Source organism: Strix aluco, chromosome 3 (assembly GCF_031877795.1).
Source record: "Strix aluco isolate bStrAlu1 chromosome 3, bStrAlu1.hap1, whole genome shotgun sequence".
NCBI lineage: Eukaryota > Metazoa > Chordata > Aves > Strigiformes > Strigidae > Strix > Strix aluco.
The window spans coordinates 112,076,737-112,101,283 of record NC_133933.1 but is presented as its reverse complement, the minus strand read 5'-3'; the positions used below and the strand labels follow the sequence as shown (position 1 = coordinate 112,101,283).

Sequence of the window (24,547 nt, the reverse complement as noted above, 5' to 3'; positions counted from 1 at the left end):
GACTAGAAGAGAGATCAAAGGATTTATTGAAGACTTCAGCCTTGTCATGGTTTAAGCCCAGCAGGCAGCAAAGCACCACGCAGCTGCTTGCTCACTCTTCTCACCTGGTGGGATGGGGAGGAGAAAATAACAAAAGGCTCAGGGGTTCAGACAAGGACAGGGAAGGCTCACTCACCAGTTATGGTCACAGGCAAAAGACAGATTCGATTTGGAGAAAAAACCATCAATTTAATTTGTACAGCACAACCACTACTAATCAAAATAAGAGTAGGACAGTGAGAAGTGCAACTACATCTTAAAAACACCTTCCTCCCACCCCTCCCTTCTTCCTGGGCTGAGCTTTACTCCTGATTTTTCTACCTCCTCCCATTGAGTGGCACAGGGGGATGGGGGATGGGGGTTGCAGTCAGTTCATCACTTGTTGTTTCTACTGCTCCTTCCTCCTCAGGGGGAGGACTCCTCACACTCTTCCCCTGCTCCAGCGTGGGGTCCTTCTCACAGGGCTGCAGCTCTTCACAAACTGCTCTTCTTTCTTCTCTTTCTCCACTGACCTCGGTGTCTGCATAGTTGTTTCCTTCACTCGAACTCTTACCTCTGCTGCAGGTTCCCCTTATTAAATACATTGTCACAGAGGTGCAGCCACCGTCACTAATTGTCTCAGCCTTGGCCAGAGATGGGTCTGACTTGGAGCTGGAGGAGCTTCTGGCAGCTTCTCACAGGAGCCTCCTCTGTATCCCCCTCCTCCACTACCAAAAACCGTGCCACACAAACCCAATACAGGCCCTTTCAGAGTGTCAGCATGACAGCAAGTAGGGCTGAAGTGACACCAAGAGCTTATGTTTTGGCGTATGGATCACTCCCTCAGATTCAATGTAAAGTTGAGAACAGGATTTATGGAATAATTAATTCTGAATACAGTATTGCAATATCTCTGGAAAACTGTGTGTTTTGTTTTTTCACTAGCAAACTTGTCTTTTCTGTGAGATTACAGGTTATGGTATGAGAACCCAGGTGTGTTCACGCCTGCTCAACTCACTCAGATCAAGCAGACTTCTCTTGCCAGAGTTTTGTGTGATAATGGTGACAACATAACCAGGGTACAACATGATGTCTTTAAGGTAGCTGAATTCCCACATGGATATAGTAGCTGTGAAGATATTCCTAAACTGGACCTCAGGATGTGGCAAGATTGCTGTGAAGGTCTGTATACAGCAGGATTTGGGTGTACTAATGTGTGCTTTATTTAGTGTCTGTTCATTTTATTTTAAGAAGATATTTCACTGTTCAGTTTTTGTTAAGATGTCATAAACTCAAATCTGGACCACAACCCTTGTTAAGTGACCAATCATTCCATTTTTTTTATATTAAACAGACACATTCTAAACATAGCATAGATTTGAGCATTGCATAGTGCTATTTCCCTGTTTTCTTCTTTTTGTGGATTCTTGTTCGTTGCCATCTCCTTCAAAAGTTAGGACAGTGGGGTGTTTTGTTTTTCTTCAGAAATAAACTTTTTTTCTCCAGAAACAGGGTTTACTTAGCTGCATGAAATACAGGACACTCGGAATCCCATGTTGCTTTGTGGCATGTATGTTGGCTTCTATCTCACATACAGATTTTCTGCATAACTTCTCTTTATCCATCATCACATCAGACTTCACTGCATCTTACATAGTTAGAATATCTCTTCCCAAGAGAATCTCTGCATCACACAGATTTGCAGAATGATTTGCAGTAGCATCAACAACAAAATACTTCAGAGGATAATGACCTCTCTTTATTGAGATCTCCTTGACAGTGTTTTCATTTTCTTTTGACAAAGGGTGAATTATGTGCCCTGGCTGAAAAAGTGTATTCAGGAATTATGGGAAATTTTCTGTGGAACTCTGATTATCTAGAAATTTCTGTGAAACAAATTACTAACTGGAAAAAACTTAATCTTATTAGAGAGGGTAATGGTACTATCAGTTGATGATCATTAGAATCTTGTAATTTATCTAGTAAGAACCTAGCTTTCAATACCAGTATCTTGTACATTTGCTGACGAAAGGTATCTGGATCTGAGGTCTTCATCTTTTCTGCTGCGGTTTCTCTTGAGTTTCCCACTGCTGTGTAGGCTGTTCTGTATTCTGGCAAAAGGTATGCAAATAAAGAACCATTGGATTGTATTTCTGAGAGAGGTCATGCTCTTCCACTAGTGTTCATTTAACTCTTTTGCTAAAATATAATTGTCCTTGATGACAGAGAGTCCTTTGGTGATGTAGTTCAGAATTTAAGGCAGTAGGTAAAGGGTAAACTGATGGAGGATGTCCCTTCAAGCTGGTACAAATACAGTAGATACTGAGGAAGGATTCCAACTAGGGTGACTTTGCCATGAGAACAAACTCAGGTACCATTAAAAATGAAAAAAGTAGGTAGAGATTTACTATTCAAAGATATTGTACCATTAGCTTTAAACTGAATACTGTATTGTCTTGTCCAGTAAACAACTCTTTAAATAATAAATCACTGTCTAAGAAAATTCTTCCATGGAAGACTTGGTTCAAAATGTCAGTTATCTGTGTTAGACTAGGAGAAATAAATACTGTAGATTTCAAAGAAATCTTGTACCATTTCCCCCAGATATCATTTAATTCAGGTCTTACTCTATTTTTTACCAGGGTTTTTTTTAGGTTATTCAGATTTTTTAAACAATATTTACCATGTTTGCCATTCCCAAATAGATAATAACTTATAAAAATCTAGATATGGTTGACACATTGTAATTTTAATGCAAAGGCTTCCAGAATCTCTTCAAAATAACTGACATATGCCAGAAGCATTGAGAGAAGATCAATTATCACTCTTCAAATGCTTTATCATAAGCAAATAAATCGTATTCTACCAGTTCAGGGTAAGTTCATTTTGCCATGGTTCATGAAGCTTGACAGACAGTTTCACAAATACATTAATTATATAAATTTTGAAAAATTGTAAAGCTGTTCTGAGAAATTATGTGTTGATTCTCTAAATGTTTTGTTATCACTGAGCCTTCTAGAGCAGATGTTATCTTTGGAAAGTCTTTAGAGTATTCAGCCATTCAACAGCCTAGCTTGTATTTTTATTCAAGAATGTTACTACCAGAGAATACTACTGGATGTAGTACAGTTAGACAACTGCCAAGTAAAAGAAAGGGTAAATAACTAATGTTCTTTAAAAAATTGTCTATCTATATCCCCTTCTTCTGAACTCTTTTGAAGTCTGTGCAGAAGTTAATGAATTGCAAACAGAGGATTCATGGCTTGAACTGCTTTCTTGCATGGATGAATAGGTGTAACGTTTTCTGTGGGAATCCAGGTTTAAGCAATTAATTTTAAAAATTTATTTCATTCTGTGTCGCTAGGGTCTTATCACTACTCTGAGGTGGGGGCCATACACAGCATACATTCAGGAACAGCATTTACTTTAAGTCATACACATTCTGGGTTTTTCTTTCTTTGAATTTATTATTGTTTATTATTTAAAAGAAAAAGTAAACCATTCTCCACATTTAAAATACTTCTGATTATTTTATAATTAAAATTATTGTAAGTTAAAATTTAAAATACAGAATACTGTTCATTGCACTTTATGTATGTTTAAAAAGTGACCCATATGTTCAGCTGTTTCAGCTTGGTTAAAAAACACATCTGTTTTTGTTATCCTTCCTGTTTTGTTCAAGTCAAAATACTTTTCCATGTGAAGAATAGAAAAACATAGTTACAAAAAGCTACTACTTAGATTTCTTGAGTAAAGCTAGTATTTATTTCTTACAAAGCAAAGCATTATTCCTTTTTATAATAACAATACCAGATTATCTCTAGATTTCAGTTAACAAATCATACAACAGAATTACTAGTTTATGGTGGGAAAAAGAAGGAGTTCCACTGAGGTACACAAGTTTTTCTGCTGGTTTCCTTCACTTTCTACCTTTTGTTGTCTTGTCAGAGACGGTGAGGAATTACTGCAGATTTACTGCAGCTCTTTATTTGAGCAAAAAGCATCCAAGCTTCAGATTTTCCAAACAAGAAACTTTTGGTGCTTTTTTTAGGCTCTCTATTGAAAATTGTGTTTAAACCCAAACTCGTGAGTGAGCCCCCAGATCTAAGATCCCACCCTGTTGAAGTCCCGCTGCAGGCAGTAGAGAAAGAGATGCCTCTAAAGGACACTTTAGGCTGCACTCTCTTCGTGCATCAGTGTGCATTGACTGTAAAGGAAACTTGGGTAGGAAAGAGTCCTAATGAATGTGTCTCAGTGATGTCTGCAAAACTAGGCAGTTGAAGGATTTCCTTCTTCCCTTTGGACTGTTACTGCCTTTCTAAGACACTGATACGTTTACAGTCTAATGGACAGGTCAGTTCTTAGCGTCCTTACTTTTCAAATTTCCAAATTTCTATGGATTTTCAGTCTGACTGAAATTATTTTTTCTCACTGATCTTTGATACTTACGTTCCAAAAGATGCATGGTTCTGATCTGCAGAACTTTCTAACTAGTCCTGTTTACTTTTTCTTCTGGGGAGGTTGTATTTGCTTTGGTTTGGTGTCAAGAACCTAATGGTTCTCCTTTATCTTCCTGCAGGCCATCCAAGACCTATTCAGATCACAAAGATGTGATGTGTTTTTAAATGTCTTAAGGCTATCATTAGCCATATATTAACAATTTATATAGTCATGTTCAGTGAATTATCTGGATATTTGCTTTCCCAATGATGTCTGAGTCTTCTAGTTTTGGTAGCATCAAGTCTGTGAGCTTTGAGGTCAACTACAGAGAGCATCCTTTATTATTAGAATTCCCCAGTGTATCAGCTGGGAGATGACAGTCTGGGTTGTCACTTTATCTTTTACCTTCTATACCATTATTTTTGTCCAGATGTTTAAATAATGCCTATGCAAAATACATTTGTTCTAATCTAAGCAGATTACTGTTGGATTTTAGACGAACAAATTACATTTTTTGCTGCTATTTAATTTATCATTTCTTAGAAAGTCTGATTCAAAAGAAGAAATGAAAAAGTGCAGGGTAATGTTGAAGGGTTGTGGCCTATTTAGCAATAACAAAACAAAGCTATTTTAGGTTAGGGCTTCATTTGGGGTGAAAAGTCTTTTTCCTGTGTTGTGTATTTTTTAAGCAGCTGCTTTGTGAAAACATCTACTCAAAAAAATCTTCCAACATTTCAGACATTTTCAGTGTTTCTCCTCCCTTTTACTGCTCCCACTGGCATGTCTATGAGTTCTCAGGTACATACAAATGCTTATAGTAACAGCAACTTAGTTCACTACAATAAATCTCAGAGAATTGAATTATTATCAAATAGAAGTAATAGTTACAGTATATGTGCTTTTCTGCACATTCTCTAAGTCTCTCAAGTTGTTTTGGGTTAATGTTAGATTAGTTCTTCTTGACCCAGATTTTGAGAGGCACTGGGAATTAAGAGTGCTCAGTGCTTCTAAATATCAGGGGTTTTTCTATCCAATTTGCATTATGGGTGCATTTTTAAAACCTTGTGAGATTTTCTGAAGATGTGAACATGGCTTCCATATACAAATGGATTATCTTGACGCTTTCAGTGTAACAATACCTAGTTTCTGGAAGAAAACATTGTCCATAGAAAAAAAGAATACTTAGGTTGCTTTTAAACATTCAGCTTTTGTGCAGAAAATTAATTGGACTGGGTATAGCTAATTTGGGGAAATTCTAGGTAGGCTGAAAAAAGCAGAATTTTAGGCTCACTTTTCACATTTACTACTACTGCTAAGGTATTTTTCATTTTAAAAGAAAAAAAAAAAGAGAGATAAACTTCTTGGTGTAGGCTTTCTGAAAGCTAGAGCATTCTGTACTGAACCACTCAGCAATGGCAATCCTCTTCCTCATACCTGAAACAGAAACCAAGAACAAGGGTTGTTCATTTGTCAGGTTGACATATTTGAGTCTTTAAAAACTACAGAAATGTCAGGTCTGTGTACTTGAAGCTGCCACTGAGCATATGGTTCTCATATTTACCAGTCTAAGGTGATAAAACCTTCCCAGGATTTCAGACCTTTGTTTCTAAAAATCAGCCTAGGAATAAAAAAAACAATGGGCCATTGTATTACTGTACCAGAAAAAAAGGTCTATATTATGCGAGATGACCTTAGCAGTTATTAAACAAAGGAGGATAGCAGAAACCTTTCACAAATTGCTTCCAAGAGAAACTAAAATTTCTGACGCTCCGGAAAACTAAGCGACAGATTGCTTTAAGAAAAAAATTCCTCTGACCAAAACTAGTTCTTTCTCCAGTGGCTCTTCAGAGTGTGACCCCTTTTCTCATCATACTAAATATAGAAGTGTCTAAGGGTGATCAAAAATGCCTTCATACCAAGCATCTTACAACAGACACAGCAGTCTGTTCCCATCTGAACGAGCTTAGTTTCTGAGTGGGCAGCAAGAAGATTGTGTGAGAAACAGCAGAACACACAAGAAGAATGAACAACATGTCGGCAGTAAATATTGTCTGGTTCTTTGGTGGTGCTGTTATTATAGGAGAAGGGTAATAAACTTACTCAAGAATGGGACAAGCTGCAAGGAAAGAAGGAGAATTGTGGATAAACTGTGTTCAAGAATGATCTGTAGGTATTGGTTTTGAACTGAAAATCAATCAGTACTTTTTTTTTTGTGAGGTTTTTTTCTATCTTAATTGATATTAAACCATGGACAAACTAAGTTTTTCCTAACAGGGAAATGGTAATAGTCTAATTTAAGTAAAAGTCCAATACAATTAAAAGTAGTCCAAGATACTTATTTTTGTGTAATCACAGAGCAACTTTACATTTTTTCTCAAGTTGCTCAGTTCAACAGTGCTTTGAGGCTCTTCTTACTGACTTGAAACCTGTGCAATTATTTGTGTTAATACTTTAGGTATTTGATCTACCTACTGCTTAATTCCAGAAAAATACTTTCTAAAATGTTATTGACTTTCTGAATAAATTTGTTCTGGTGCAAGTTAAGAGAAACATTAAGGGAAATTACTTCTTCCCCTGTTCAGTCGCGTTCATGGCTCATTCTGCTACTACCAGACTTAGCTGGGATATGTCCATGGGATTCTGTATCTCAGCTTTCACTTCTGTTTTCTTAGCAGGCTCTTTGCTTCTTACAGTTGGACATGCTGTTGGTTCCTGCTGCAGCTTGGCCCATTATAACTTTTGTTTTAAAGCTTCTGTGAACAGAAATGAGAAAACTTCTATTTTCTCATTGTCTCTTCTCCAAAGCACTGTTCCAGTTTTGTTTTGTTTTCTTTTTTAAATGGGACTCCTTCCAAATACTCACTGGGTTTGGAAGGCTAAGCCACATGAAATAAAATTTATCCTGTGAAGACATCCTCAGGATCTTAGATTTCTGTCATGATTCTCAGGCTTGAGATTTTCACTCTGTGGTGAAAAGTGTCTTAGGGTCTAAGTGACAGGTGATACCTTCAAGTCCCTCAAATTTGGAAATAGGGCTGGTCAACCAGTAAAGTGTGTCTGCAAATGTTCTCCAGGATTTAATTAAAGATTCTCTTTCAGATGCCAAAAAAAACAAATAATAATGCCTGGAATAGATGAGGAAGCAACAGGCTGTTTTTTCTGTCATTGTTTTCCTCCATATGAAACTACCCCATTCCAAAAGCAGAAAATAATTAATGGAAATTTCAGAAGTGAAAAGAATAGTTAAAGTAGCACTGATATATTTGTGAAAATAATCTGTATTCCTTTGTTTCATATGAAAAAGCTGGTCTGTGAATAACCAAATTCTCTCTATCCAGCTGGCTTAAATGCTGTATCTCTGAGATGTATTCAATTGCCATCAAACTGTTTCCAGAGGGATCAGTCTGAATGTATGAATTGCCTCGGCCAATTCAGAAGACACTGTAAAACTGTATTAATATTATAGCTGCTGAATTATACCATAGTTTATAATGTGTAATTTCTTGTTTAATTTCAGACTGCAGAACTAGAGGACAGTTTAATGCATTTTCATATCACTTTCGGGGAAGACGTTCTCTTGATTACAGCTTTCAGGAGGACAAGCCCTTGAACAAAATGAAAATGTCCAAAACAGTAAGGTGAGATTTTATTTTTTTTTAAAGTATGAAAAAACATGTGTTTTCAAAGTGGAAAGAAACGGAATGATTTCCTTGCAAGTGCACACCACTTTTTTCCAGTGTCTGCTTTCTCAAGTTAATGATCGATGTATTTCATTCTGACACTGCATATCTGCTAACAGTAAACCTTTTTTTTTCAAGCTCGAAGTTGTGTAAGACTCTTTGTGAGTGACACAGTATAGTGCTTCTTTTCTTCCTGTGCATTTCACAAAAAACCTCAGTAATGAAGCATAATGTGAGGGATTTGGAATCCCACATTCCTACTGTGCCTGCAGTAACCAAACAAAACTATTTCCTTTGCTCCTTGGAGCTGCGATGTCCTCTTGTAGAAATAGGAGGAAACCAATCGTTGACAACACTAGCACAAAAATTTGTGATAATGGTAGGTATTGCTTCTAGAGAAGGAATGACGAACAGTACTGCTACAATGTTGCTTATAACTCCCTAATCCTCAAAATACTCTAGCAAGGAAGGAAATCACAATTAGCAAGGAAGTCAGTCACAAATGATCACAGGGTCCCTGCAATTTCCAGGGAATCAAAACTTACCTATGAGTTAGTGGAATGAAATGAGTTCTGCTTGGACTAAACATTTCTTGTGAAGATCCTTCAGGACAGGTCTTCTAACATAGCATGTGTTCTTTTGGCAAATAAAATCATCTACTTGACTGAGACAACCAGGCAGAGTCTACCCACTCTGGCAAGGAAGGCAGCTAGACAGATATGTAGACAGGTAAATTTCTTTCAGCAGTTTCAAATACTCCTGTATATGTTACAGCACTGAAGAAACACCACCATTATATTTCACTTAATTGATAGGAAACTGTCCTGAAGTAACAGAGCCTTTAGATGTTTAGGATTTTAGACAAGAGAAGACAGCAACTAAGTATAACCTTACTTATAGACAATAGAAAAAGAAAGATTCCTTTAAAGTATTCCTTGAAGAAGGCTGTTTCATCTGTCTTTGTAAGTGAACTGTTAGAAGTTTTTAAATTTACAAAACAGCAATGCACTTTTTAAAGATGCTAGTCCCATAATTCTAAAACTTTAGAGGGGGTTAAATTAAATAAAAATGAAAGCACGAAAAAATACTTATATCTGAGAAGTAGCTTGTTCTCGTTAGCTTGCTGTTTGTTTCAGAAATGAAGCTCAAAAATCTGCAACAGTCCAATTACTAATTAGGACTGCAAAATAGTAAATTTACAATACTTTATTTACAGAATAAATAAATCTAAAGTAACCTCAGCAACCTCAGTCCTTTAACAGTCTCATCAGTTCTCATGCCCGTTGTATTTAAAGTGCATTCATGGTGAGAAGATTTTTTTTTTTCTCCTTTTTTTTCTTTCTCATTTTCAATAACTTGAGCAGGTGGGGAAGATTAAAGTTTTTATTATACAGTAGCAGCTGGTTTACTTGAATTTTGGCATGTTATGTTGTTTGGAGTTCTTTTTATTTAATTTAGATGAAAAACTATGGGAAACTAAGTAGCTTAAACACCTGCCAATAAGTGCTGTTTTAATTTATACAGGAAGATTATATATCATGACCCCTATTATATGAGAGAGGATTTCTTTACCAGTTCATTCTTTGGGTATCCCTTAGCTCTGGAGAAGATATGCTAACAAAATAGGAATGCTTGCATGGATTCAAGGATCTTAATGTAATAAGTGACTTAATAATTACTGTTATCCTTGGTTTTGAATACATGTTTTCTTAAGTGGTGCCAAGTAATATTATTATTAGATATGGACAGTTCCTTTGATAAATGTTTCCCATCAACAGATTGAATTGATTAACACAATTTAGTGTTGTACATCTCTTGTACATCAGGTGTCAGCTGAAAAGTGCTATAGACAAAAGACTCCAGATCTTATGTACAACAATCAGTATTGATTTCAAGTGTTAGTTAAAATGGGACACATGGATATGTTCATATCTAAAAGTACTTCTCATATATTTATGAAAACCAACTTTTTCCTTTTTAAAGTTGTATTTCTTTAAATAAGCATTTTGCTAATAAGCATATAGAGGCAGAAACTATGAATCTGAATGCAAAATGTGAATTTCATGTTTGGAAGTAAAAATTTTTAAGACTCTTTCACTGTTGTCTGCTTTCGTATTGGAGGCTCAAGAGATTTCCCGGAGAACTTAAGGTGAAGCCCTACAGTGTCACTGATGACAACTTTGTGTCCCCCTCCATGAAATACATACATTATTTTTCTAAGTAGAAGAAATACCCTGTTGCTAGTGATATGAACAGTAATCCACAGCTCACCTGCCCTGAGGCTGTCTTCAGCACCAGTGGGTCTTTGTGTGCTGTTGTGGTTCATACAGTTCCTACATTTGTTGGTTGCTCTTCTTTTACTTTTTTGCGAAGTGTTCTAAAATATCTAGCCAAACAAAAATCAGTTAGATGAATATCCTGACTTGGCATTCATTTGTTGCAGTTCCGTGAAACAGAGCAAATATTTTCATAATGCCACATCAGCATCTAATGAAAATACAAACATGCCCGCAGTGAATGACTTCAAAGAATTTGTTTTGGAAATGCAAAAAACTATTTCAAGCCTCAGAAACCAGGTAAGGTACTACAATGGATAGTTTCTAATTGTAGATTTAATTTATAATGTTTTCCTAACATCACTCCTCTTATGTTTTCAATATTTAGACATCCACTGCAGCCAAAACTCACCACATAGTATCTCAAAGAAAACACAACACATAACATGGTGTGTTGTTATTCTTTATTTCTATGTTCTTTTGAAATCAGACTCAAATATTCTCCAATTAGACCCTTTTGACTTCTGAATGTGAAGTTTTGTGTAACCATTGTACACTAAACATGGAATTAGTCTTTCTCTAAAAATTTGCCTGTAGAATTGATAAAATCTTTTTTTCCTATCTGAAATGTATAGAATCTGTGTAAAAGTATAATTAAAATGTAGGCTTCATAAGTAATATTCCAGAGTACAGCTGTAAACATAGTTAAGAACTAGATCAATTAGAGAAGGCTTTTACAATGTGGCATAAATAAGCTCTTTATCCAGAATAACTCGGCCATAGTGGAAGTCAGGTTTAAAAATGTATGCCATACAGGACAGACAAATCCAAAGTAGGCCAGAATGTTTGCCTGGAATAATTCAGTTCATCCAGAGCAGCTTTTCCATGTAGTTTATAGGTATGAATCATGTATTTATTTACATAGTAAGATGATTCCATCTTTGATGGTATTATTTAATCATTGCTGTACTCATCATCAGTGCTCCCATTTTGACAGCAGAAATGCTATGTTAAGACTTATTACATATCAGTCAGTTCTTCTGGGTTTTTTGGGATGTAAAAAAGACTGAAAGATTGTTAAAAATCGTGCGTTCCTAATTACTGTTTCCAAGAAACACATAATTAGTAAGATAAACTAATCATTATAACCCCTTTTTTACATCATTAAGGAAAAAATTGAGATCCAAGTAAACATTTTTAATTGTTTTTTGGGGTTTTTTTTCACCTCCTTTTCATTCACACATTTTTGAAAGTTTAGATTTGTCTTTCCATATATGTCACATGTAGTTTGTTTCTCTTTGTATGCTCTAGTTGTATATTCTAGTGGTAGGAAAGATGTATCTTCTGTTAGTTTTCTTTTGAAAGGCTGTTTCCATACATATTACCTGTTTCCAGTCTTTTAGCATTATGAAAACTAAGTAGTGAGAAGAAAAACCCAGTCAAGTATTTATCATGGATTATGTAGCACAAGAGAAAAAACAGATAAGTTGCACAAATAAAAACCTTTCTTTGATTCAGTTATTAACTTTTTTTAATGTTTTCAGATAAAAAAACTTGAATCACGCCTCAGTAAAACTGATTGCACTGATGAAAAGGGTAAATCATATTCCAGCAATGAAACCTGGAAAAGGGACCCTTGTACTGTGTGTGAATGCAAAGTAAGTATGTGGAAATCCACTTTGAGACAGAAATTACATTAGGTTCTGCTTCTAAAACAGTTTTGTGCCTGATAATGTCTGGGTAATAGTTGCTAATTGGTTTTTCATGGATCTTCAGTTATTTCGTGCAAAAAATTATATTGTTCAGATATCCCTGCCCTTGACACTGGTTTTCAATCCAGCCTTTATACACTTTTATTATATTTCCATTTTCATTGATGTATAGTTGTACTGGCAAAATTAACTGCAAAGTGAGAGACTTCTTGAAAAAGTCTACTAAAGTGCATAAAAATCAATAAAAGCTCATCTAACTTAGTGGTAGATTTTAATTTTCTTTTATCATGGTGAAATTTTTAAAAAGATAATAAAAGAAGTATGTCAGTACTTGGTATCCCAGAGTTTCATGCCTGAACATTGGATAAAATGGTATACTGCTCCATTAAAGATGGTTTAAGACAAAGAGCCTTCTCAATGTAATTTTATGCTGAAATAAACTATGTGGACTTAGTCATAGTAGCCAAGATCTTAGAGATGATGAGTGAGAACATGTTCTTCAATAATACAAAAAAGTATTTCTTATTTGGAACATGTAGCTAAGTAGGTTTTGTTACTGTTTTTCCTGACACAGGTTGGTCAGATTACCTGTTTTGTAGAATCATGCCCACCGGCTGACTGCGAAGCACCTGTGAAGGTTAAAGGAGATTGCTGTCCAGTCTGCTTAAAACAAAATATTAATAAAAAGAAGCCATAAGTCTGTTTTTTAAGAATTTAGGGTGCATACTCCTCAGATCATATCAATGCCTGCTGATGGCAAAAACAGGTAACTACAGTCTAAATAACAACAGCAAGAAATCAAGATTTACAATACTCTAATGGTGCTGTAGCAGTATAACATAATGTATCGTTTTATTTTCTGCCCATGAAGGTAATCACAATGCAAAAATTAATGAAAGGGAAATTAGCAAACAGGTCAAAGTTAATTGTGTGTTAAACTTCTCAGGTTAGACAAACTCAAACTGGTGCTACTTTAAAAGAACACTGTCAGGTAGTTCTAGGTACCCAAAATGACTGGGCTTAAGACTTACTCTAGAACAAACACTTTGTTTCTTATCTTTAATTAGCAACATTAAAAGTTTACTATCCCTTTTCAGTACCAGTCTGACTTGATATATAGGTCTTTGTTATTATTTAGTAAATGCAGGGAAAAGGAAAACTATCACTGTCCCCAAAGCAATGCCATAGAGGGCCAGTTTCTGCAAACACCTATGCATGGAAATTCTGTTGAATCACACTATCATTTCTGTGTCTAGACCAGCAAGGAAATAAAGAAAAGTACACAACACCTTTCCACATCCTTTCATTAATTCAAGGAGTAAAATTAATCAAAATTTTCAAACCAAAAAAGATAGAATTAGTAAGAAAATATAAATAGTTGTAATTGGAAGATATAAAAAGCAACTGAATGTATAATACAGATGTAATTGACAGTGTTCCTCATTCTAGGAAAACATACGTGACAAAGTAGCATTTGATCTTAAAATGAACATAATCCTTTTTGTCAAAACATATGTAATTGCTTGGCAACTTTTTTTTTGTTTGTTTCATTTATTTTAAACCATTGTAACAAGACCATCCAGTCCAGTTTTAAAGCATGCTTCTCTTGATCTCAGATCAGCTCATGTATTTGTATGGCCCTGTTTTGAAAATGTGAAAAGATGTCACATGCCATTTTGTATACAAAGATTCCTACTGATTCATTGTGCATATTGTCAATAGACATATGTTCCTGATTATATTGTGGCACTGTTTGTTGAAAAAAAGAACAATCAAAATCAAGCATCATGATTAATTGTGGATTGACTACTTTTTCTGACAAGGTATTTGAATTTTTTTTTTTTTCCAGTTTCATCTAAGGCATATGTATTTTTACCTCAATATTTTTATCATTCCTGTTAAAAATGGTCTGCCAATGGACTTTATTTCCCATTTAATAAATGTTTCACGTTATAGAGTATATGTCTACACTAGCATTTCAAAGTTGTGTAGTTTTTAGAAACAAAATGCATATTTCTGACCAGGAATTATATATTATATTCAGTGAAGGACAACTATCATACCTCATTTTACAGCCTTTTTGTGTTTATTCAGAATTGGTTCTCTCCCTGAATACTTAATATGTTAGAGTTTATGGCTCTGTCCTTAAATCCTAAATCAGGACTAACTAGAACCAGAGCTCTTCTTTAGTTACATAGTTCACTGACTTCTGAGTTTATTGTTCAAATTTAGGGAACAGAGATTTGGTTATCAAATAAATCTGCACAAAATTAACATTCTCATTTTAAACATTTCAGATTATGCAGACTGAATACTTAAATATTGCATGGTAGATCAAATACCTGTCTAATAACTAACCTAGCACAGCAATATGAGTTCCACTACAATATCTTGGCACATAATTTCTCTGATTACTAATGTTAATAATTTCTAATTTGGTAAACTGATACCGTGACATACATCCAAACTTTGGTGTATCTTTAAAGCTTACTACAGAAATTTGTTTCATATTATGGTAGGAGCAATATGTACATGTGAGTGGTGTGTTAAAGGTGTGTGGTAGAGGTACACATGGAACTACAATTTATATTTTTAAGAATATTTTAATTGATTTTATATACAATGTTTTGACTTATGTAATTTTCTATGTTAATACTTGTAGAAATTGTGTGTGGCGAGCATGTTTGAGTATCATATGGTTCCTAGAGGTTGTCATTCCTGTATTTCTTTGATACTCTGGTATTTTGTTGACTTTTGTTGAGAGTCCAAACCACATGTCTCGTCCTGTAATTCCAACTCAAATGGAACTCCCATTGACCTATAGCAGGAATTCCTCAAAGAGGGAGGATTGCAGAGCTAAACCAAATATAATTTAACTGTCTAAACAGTTAAATAAGGCAGTAATACATCCAGCTGGTTACTACTTGCATTCTTTTATTCCAATTTTATATTAAATAAACTTTCTCAAGATTTCCGCTTATAGGAGAAGAGAGTTTCCATTTATACATTATAAAATAGTACCTTATATCTGATTGTTCCTTTTCTCCAGCCTCCAGAGTAAAGTGGGAGGTTTTCTTCGTTGTTCACTGTTTATTCATATGGTATATAAAATGGGCTTAGGAGTCTGGATATGCTTAAACAAGTGTAATATTGAGTTATTTTCCTCCATCCATCTGATTATAAACTATTCAGGAAAAACAGGTCTTTATCCACAGTTTAAAATGTAATCAGTCATGGGTTGTACTAACTCAGTTTTATTGCAGTGTCTGCAGAATCAGCATTGATTTTAACATTTCTGAAACAGTGGCCAATGGCTAGATGACTATTTCCTCAGTATCCACTGTGAGAATATTGCTGTAATATGTTGCAAATTTTACATATTTATTTTCTTTTTTAATGTTACCTAAAACAAAGTCTTTGTTGTTTTTATTTTAATCAGTAAATTTACCAAAGAACTGTTTGCACTGTGTAATGAATGCTTTTCAGTTAAAATAAAATGGGCCACATTTCCAAGTAAATTCCAAGTGATTTCTTCTTGTTACATGTATCATTTAGATTATTTGCTGAAGATTCCAGTGTGTAGACTTTTATCAAAGATCTGTATTACTTATCTTATGCAGGATTGTCATGATCAAGACTCCATTTCTGAGAACCAAGCAATGAGCTAATGAATCATGTAGATTCAGTAGGTTCTTTAATATTATGACACATAGAGTTAAAGTATCTATTCACTATTCTCTTCTAGGTGATGGGAAAAAATACATGTAGACTCAGAAAGGATATTTAAAAATACGCTTATTTCTTAGCACAAATATGTATTTGAAAACTCTTAGTGCTGAACATTTTTTTTCCCATTTTTTATGGGAATGTTGTAATACTTCCTCATGACTTCAGATACATCCATCCAGTCATGCCTTGCCTTCCAGGGCCCTTGATTCTACATTCATTCTTTATTCACATAATTTCACAAATGGATATCCAGGTTCATTCAGTATCATCTCAAAATGAGTCTTCTGTGCAAAAGAGATCTTATTTACCTCATCTTGGTTTTCCATCACAGGATATGAATTGCTGCTGAACACATGATGAGTTTCATCCTTTGGTGAGGTGTTAGGGTATCTAGGCCACTGGGCCAGTTCCTTTGTTAGATCCACCTGAGATTCCTCTGTTTCTTCACTTCATACGGTAAAGCATTTTGTCATACAATATCATTGCAATTAATGTAATTCTAAGTTACCTTACAGTGAAATGAGAGAAGTTAAAAAAGATGGACTCCAAGACACAGAGTTAAAAAATCATTTTCAGGCTGCAGCTGACTGTGCTTAACTATAGTTTGACTTCGAGTATTGCATAAGGCAAATCTAGAAAAGCAGAACTGCAATAGGTTTATTTATGTGTTTTCCAGCAGGCTGCTGAAATATCCCCTTGCTTTTCCACAATGTTGATGAGTAGTATTTAGTCACTATCCTAGAAAAATTTTAGGGCAATCAGATTTTTTTCTCCAAATTCAGATAAAATTAGTTTGGCAAAGTACTGGTATACATTTTTCTAGTAACTGAGATGAGTAATGCATGCTTCTTTTAACAGACATAGTTCTTAAATTCATATGCCTAATCTAATAATAGTAAAATATTTATATTTCAGCAACTTTTTTTTTTTTTTTACCATGAGACTAAAACAGGCAGAGACTTGAGGAGAAGGTTTTGTTTCAGTAAATAACTTTGTGTTAGTCCAAACAAGACAACAGTCAGAGTTCAACACAGTTAATTGCCAAGAAATTTGCTAACACTTATTAAAAGAACCCCACAAAGTTTAGACATTTACAGTAAAACTCTTGGACTGATACTGATATATTTTGAGAAAGATTCAATTATGTTTGAAATAAACTGAGTAAATTGACTTTATTCCTTTTGGTTGATTACAGCTAAGAATCATTTGGCCACAGTATGATTAAAGATGTCTTTATAGAGAATGACCTCCCATACTCAGTAACTTTGTTTTGTAAAATAATATTTTGCTGCCATAGTGTATGTCATTATATGATCTAAAATATTTTTCCTTATGTTTTCTTTTTAATTCCCTACTGGTTTCATACTTTTTTCTAATAGTATTTACCAAATCAGTAATCTTTGCAGTGAGATTTTTAGACATGGTGGGACTGTTCCATGGCTTCAGTTTGGAAACTAGAATAAGGTATCAAAAGCTGGTATGACTTGACTAATTTTCTCGAAACTTCTGCATTAATCTGTTTGCTGTATTGCTAAAATAGATTAAATGTTTTGCATATACAGGATCATACAATTATAAAATTATCAGTAGAAAGACAGGTTACTGTCCTCTCATGGTCTCTCATCTACAGTGTGGGGTTCAGTGAAGTGTATTTCAGAATTCACTACACTAATTTTTATTATGTACAAGAAAAACTGAGATCCGACAGGTGACAAAAAGCTTGTTAGATAGCATATGTCAACAAAAAATACCAATATGAGCATATGCACATATCTCATTCATGCTGAAAGTTTGTCAGACTCCCAGTGGAATGAAACAACATTATCCTTATTTAAACTAAGGGGAACCAATTAATTACTAAATACGTAATAAATTTGCTAGATACTAATGCTGTCCTAACCAGCTTCACATTATGAAATCAGGAGACTGAGTCATGAAAAGGCAGCATTGTCTGCTAATAGTGTATTTTAAAGCAGTCATCCTAGGAATATCAGACTGTTATTTTGCAATTATCCTGGCTGCTTAGATTCATGTAATAGTTCCTTCTCTTTCTTTTTTTTCACACTTAGCCTACTGTGACATGGCAAGGAAACCTCTGCACCTCCAACATACTTTTCCTTTTCTGCCCAACATCTTTGCTGTCCACCCGGCAGTGTTATGAATGGTCCTTTCACTGCTCTTTAGCATTCCAACCTTGTAACAAACAGAGCAGAGTACAGATCAGATATGTCTAAGTCAGAAGAAGATCTGGCCAGCTGTGTTTAGCTGAAAAGCTATGAATTGAGTATCTCTGGTTAGATTCAGAAATGGAACAGAACAGCAATTCCTGCGATAAAGGCATAAACCTAATTGTTGCATTCAGTAAAGATGTTTGTGTATATCTGATGCCTCCCTCAGTGATACAGCTTTACATTCTCACAAGTCACGTGCTTTAAAAATGTTTCCTGTTAACCTGTCTCACAGCCATTCCAAGGATCAGCACAGCAGAGCACTTCATGTCTCTTTTCATAGAGGTTAGCATGACAAAAGTACCCAGAGGGAAAAAAGTAATCAGAAATTGTCCTGAAAAAGGAAAAGAAACTGTTGTTTTGTTTTGGTGGGGAATAAAAATAGAAAGCTTTCATCAAGTACTCTGAATTTTTTCAGGCAGAATGCAACAGTTCATCAGGAACTGATTAAATACACCAAAGCAACACATATACTAGACTGTAATAGAGAGTCCCCAGGCACTGGGAATCAATTTCACCATTTATTGGACCAGCTACTAGAGTGGTAGTAAGGCAGGCTTTTAGTCCTCTACCTCCACTCTGAGGCATTGCCTCTCTTTCAATGAAGATCACCTTTTCATTTTTCTCCTCTATGTTTTCACAGTTAAGGGACTTAAATATGAATTTAGGACTACAAGCTAAAAGGTTTACTAGGACAAATCATCGGCCTGACCCCTCAGAACGGCAGGTCCTGGCTGGTGGACAACGACTTAGTTAGAGGCCTGAATGGAATGCTTTGGAGAAGGGTTCAAAGTCAGCCAGTTAGAAGTGTTAACCAAAGGGACATACTGGGGTTCCTGTCCTTTTCCCGTACTTAGGTGCTGGATTTGGCACTGTCTGTTACGAATTTCCTTAATACGGGTTTTACACTTCCAAGGAACTCTGCTATGAGACAGCAAGCTGAGAGCTCGCTCTCTCCTAAGCCACTCTTACTGTAGAAAGCCATCTTCTTGCTACACGAGAGGCAAGTGTGACAGCTTTCGTATGTAGAGAACAATCCCAGTTGCTGAAGGAGTACTCAAGCTGTTTTAGTCAAGGGTTTTCTCTCTCTCTGGGTGAAATTGAGTTATTTTGCAACCTATGCTTTTATTTAAAACCTTAAATGCTGTCACAGAGAATGAAGACCTTTTTTTATTAATTAGGCTTTGTAGAAAGGGCCTTGTTGAATGCAGTGCAGCAGACTGGAGACATTGTAGGAGCAGAATAAATGTTTTCTTTCAACTGAACTGGCTTGGTATAGTTGCATACAGCCTTACTTGTTGCCAGGCTATTCTCTTATGTTGAGAGCATTTAAAGATTGCCATGGGATTATTTGGATTTCCTTTTATATCAACAATCAATCCAGGCAATAACAAACAATAGCTGCCTTGAGTCAGAAAATGACAGCTTGTTTCTGGTGAAAGCAAATGTTAATGTGGATTTTAAAATTTTTCATCTTATGTTCTTTCTTTATTTCTGTGATGGAATGCTGTTGTTACCCCAGATCTTACCTCACAAGCAGCTAATATTTTCCATTTGAACTGCAGATGTATTCAGCAAACATGTCACCTTACTTTTTTAAGATCAAGGATTTTGCACATTGGGAATGATAAAAAGGGCCACAGCTCCTACCTATTCATTTAGATTAATAGACTTCTAAAACCCAGAGAATTCACTGCAGTCTTGTCTAGCATCTGCACAGCATATTAAACTCAATTCATCCAATGTTTCTTACATTAAGACACTGTCTTGTGTTTGCATAAGGTCGTTAAAAGACATGCATTCTTGATGGAAAATTTTAAAATGTTACTTCTGCATCACCATAATGTAAACTGTAATAGTGGGTTACTTTCACAAAGAGTTTCAACCTACAATAGTTTATGTGTGTATGTGCAGGTATTCAGCTACTGTACTGCTCATCCTGACCCTTAGTTTCATTTTTATTTGCAAAACAGATCATGCTTCTTATTTTTTTAAAAAACTACAAGGTTTTATGGGTGCATATTCACAGTTTAAGATGACTCTTATTCACTAAATCACACCAAGAATTTATATTCAGCGAGATCCAAAAGCTGCTTTTAGCTATTTTATAGCCCCCAATTTTGTTTTTAGGAGTTACATTCTTTATTCCTCTGTGCATGATTTAGCATTTAGCTGTGTTACACTAATCAGATAAACTCAGTCTAGAAAGCAATCAGATTTATCTGTAATTATTTTAATTTTCATTAGAGAAAGTAATTTATTTAAGATTTCAAGTATTTAATCTGGTATAGACATTCTGATGCAGCTACAGGTGAATCCCTCTCTTACATTCCTTGTAGCAAAAATCAGCCAAGTATGACTGATCACACTTGAGAGAGCAAGAAAGTAAAGGAAAAATAAAGAAAGGCTGAGCTGCTCCTTCCTTTTTGTGGTGAGAAGTTGTTCACAAAAGGAAAAAGGCTGGTGACAGTCACTGTTGTTTTTTCCCCATCTGCTGCTGTTTGCTTCACTCTTGATGCACTGTTGAAAAGTATAAAAGCTTTGAGAGAGAGGCTTTGATGGGAAAGTAAGGATTTACACTTTAGTAACCTACTGTGTACATTGTGTGTTCCTAGTCATAATCTCATCTCTCCTTTCCCTTTCAGGCTGCAAGCTTGTCTGTATTGCAGCCTGTAGTTCTGTCTTTAATTTAAATTAAATTAAAATAAGAATAGCCCACAGTTATGAAAGAGCAGAAAAATATGGTTGGGGAAAATGTTTATATTAGAAGTTTAAAGAGTTTGGGCTACATTAAGCTATAGCTGTGGTCAGGAATTTTGCATATTTTAGTGTTGGATTTGCATCACTGGAAAATAAAATGCCTTGTTGGCCTACTGAACAGCCATGGTTTGCAGATGTGAGAACTTTCCTCTGCCAGCAAACTCCACCACAGCTCTGGAAAATTATTCAGACACAGATGAAGACCAGAGTTCATTCAGGCCTTGGTGTCTCTGTTGAGACTAACATTGCAAGTAAGTACCAGTCTTGGTGAGTTTTGTGATAATTACTTGTTTGCAAGGGTGTAGAAAGGATTATCTCTCTGTTCTGTGCAGAATTATTGATAATGGGTTTGCTTCTCCATTGGAAACACTGCAAGCCATTTTACCTGTCTTCTAGAAGCATTCAGATTAGCAGTAGTATGTGACTACAGGCACCTTAAAATCCATAATATTTATTATTTGAAATATTGGAATATTTATACACAGAAAAGTTGCTTGCATACTATTTTTTGTTTTTCATTACTACCTTAAATGGTCAAAATGAAAGGGATATTTTAGAATAGAAAAAGAAAATGCAAATACCACAACAATCACACATTTATTTTATAAACCAAACATTGAATGGTTGACTGCTTATTACTGCAATATAAACTAGAGTGTTCATCCCAGATTGTACAGAAAATGGTATAGTGTTACTTTCACAGATTCTTGCAAAGCAAACAAGACAGTAGTACTAAGTCTGGGCTAAAGAAAGCTGATAGGAATGACTGTGCCAGCTCATTTCAGCTGTTTTAAAATCATGTTCTTTAATTTTCCTATGGGTTTATGGAAAATTTAAGCAGTTATGATTTAAGATTTCATAAGGTATGATTTTGCAAAAGTGCTGTGCAAACTGTTTTCCTAAATGGACCATTGTTTTTCTATTTTGCCTTCCTATCTTCAGACAGGTGGCTTTTTTTCATTCTGAAATCCCATGAAAATCTATTAACAGAAGATAAAAGACAGGGCTGGAATCTTGTCACTGCTAAGCAGACATGTAATGTCATCAAGACTGCATGGTCAGTCCTGGTATGGACCCTCATTGTGCCAGGATTTCACCCCAAATAGTCTAATAATATTGCTGCAGTTCTGGATTTTGTTTGTTAAGCGGGAGAACGAATTTGGTGTCTAAGATACAAGATCAGGAGATCAGTTTCAATTATGTCAGTCTACTACAGGTCAGTAGGACAGCACTGAACAATATATTTTTATTAGGAAGAAATCCTATCATCTGTAACATCCCAGGTCCGTGTCCTGACTCTTGCTTGTTTACACATGTGCCCAATAACAACAGACTGAATAAACAGAAAATTTACAGTTGCATTTCCTGAAAAGAAGTATCCCAAGAAATATTTGTAACCAATTTACTTACAAATCTTTCCTAATTGGACTGCTAGGAATAGTATGTGACTACAGTTTAAGGGCAGGATTTCACCACAGGAATTAATTTTGCAGGAGACCATCAGGTTTGTCATTTTATAATAAAAGCCTTGGTGAAATTATCCTAGAAAATATTTTAAAATCTTTTTCTAGGTTGATTTTATTACACAAGGTCCATCCCTGTGAGTGCTACAAATGAAATTGAAATCCGTGTAAAAACTAACTTATGGCTTTCTGGCCAGATTTCAGGAAATCATTCACTCTTCAGAGAATATCTGTAACGCTCCCAGCATTACAGCGAATTCTCCTAGGCAGCTTGCCAGACTGTCAGGATGATGGCTGCTATCTCGGATCTCCGTTAACACATTTTGGTCTTCAGTGAAGATTCCCAAAGCTTGTTACATCAGTCTTGGCACAGCACACTAAGGAAGCATGCACTGGATCATGACTTACATGAAGACATTTTTCTCTCAGGCCCTGAATAAAATCTCTGGCAATCAGGCAGAAAAAACATACTTCCCTTTTGTCTTGTAAACTTGAGAGCCAATTAGTTAAAATATCTCTATGGAATACATGAATCTGCAGCTGTAGGCAAGAAGGAAACTTCCACTGAATATGATATTACTTTACTGCACGTATTTTATTTTAATTATGAAATATTTTATATTATTATGAGTTAAAGTCTTTTGTGACTCTAGTGGTTACATGTACTTACTTCTACAATACATAGGATATTTCTTGTGCCTATCTAGTGACATCTATAGTTCACATGCCTCTCTCTTGCATGACACTGGTGACCCTGCACCTGAAGAAAGGATCCATTTGCCAAAGGGGTGGATCTAAGGGAAAAATAACATTTATGGCACCACAGGGACTGATTTCATGAGGGAGATTAAAAGAGCTTTTGCCAAATGACCATCATGAATTGACCAAATAAGACAACAATTCACAGTTATTTTCAAGGAAATATTTGGAAAAATAGAAGGAAGGGGTTATTTGAGGTGGTTTAAATAGAATGCAGTTTTGAAGGAGGAAAAGGGTTACTGAGCATTGAGCAACTCTATTCAGATCCTCCAAGTGTGAAGTAATCCCTGTTGAGTTCATGGTAAAATTTCCACAAAACATATACGCAGAGTGCACAAAAATAAACAAACAAATAAATAGTAAATTGCTTATTTGCAAGAATTGCAACATGTCTAAACACATCATGCCTGCTTTTATTTATATGCTGATACATCGGTACCTACAGAGTTCCATTCTTTGTGAAAGGAATAGCATGCTATAAGAACTATGTGCGGTATTTGAAATGGGACTTTTTTGGGTCATACGTTGCTATTGCTGTGTTAATAAATTGTATACTCCTTTGCTAATGATAATAACATGACGGCATTATCCTAATTAGGAGTTTCATTCCTAGTATCTAATATTAACTTAAGCATTTTTTACATATAGATCCATATTTTAGTTGCTTTTCAGTAACTGGCTTTTCTATTCTCTCTTACAATTCTGTTTCCCTGACCTGAAGGCAGCACAGACCTGTGTACTGAGAAGTTGAAATGTGCTATTTAGGAGTACTCTACAGTCTGTATACAATATCCTGTATTTAATGTGTTTTATATAAATAATGTAACTAAAATAAAACTTTTTTTATTTTTGTCAGAGGTCGAATTAATTGTTCAAAATAGAATAAGAGAGAGAGGAAATGGTTTTCAACCCTTCCTGTCAAGCTGTGAGTTAGCCCAAGTTAAATGGAATCTGGAGAAGGACATTTTGCTGTTAAACATGTCAAAATGGGTTGTGTTTTGAATGGGTAATTTAAAACGGTTTGGCTGCAACATATTTGTAGAGGTTGTTTATCTGAAGTGCTCTAAAGAAGCCATCTGGATGGTTAGAAAGGATGCATAGCTAACGGAGCTGCTGGCCCTCCTGTCTCCAGGGTTGGTGGATTCTACATTGATACTATTTGTCATCTTGGTCCTAAAAAAATATTTTAGACCAAGTCAGAATAAGGGAAAAACATTTCTTAACCATTGTCTGGCTAAATCTTGGACAGAAGGCAGGATGGCCTTGAAGATAAGAAATAGGGTGGTTTTCTTGGTTTAGCTTTTAGTATGCTTGGGCAATTCATTTAATCTCTCAATGTTTAAGTCTCCCATCTGTAAAAGGGACATAATAATGCAGCCCTCTATAAAGACTTAAAATCTTCTGAAGCTCACTAGTGGTATTTTGTGTCTCAGTGAAAGTTTACTGTTGTTCCTTCTTCTGTACTTTTTCCCTTTCCTGTTT

General features: G+C 35.3%; 1 protein-coding gene across 1 annotated transcript in view; it reads left to right on the top strand.

The window, feature by feature from the left end:
* PXDN (peroxidasin) overlaps window positions 1–15,644 on the top strand; it is an 86,438-nt gene extending 70,794 nt beyond the window's left edge. Inside the window, exons 19-23 of the mRNA XM_074819970.1 lie at window positions 992–1,200; window positions 7,976–8,096; window positions 10,582–10,714; window positions 11,959–12,072; window positions 12,701–15,644. Of these exons, the coding sequence (XP_074676071.1) occupies window positions 992–1,200; window positions 7,976–8,096; window positions 10,582–10,714; window positions 11,959–12,072; window positions 12,701–12,823 (700 nt within the window). The 3' untranslated portion in view covers window positions 12,824–15,644. The remainder of the gene's footprint in view (window positions 1–991; window positions 1,201–7,975; window positions 8,097–10,581; window positions 10,715–11,958; window positions 12,073–12,700) is intronic.
* Window positions 15,645–24,547: the final 8,903 nt, after the last annotated feature.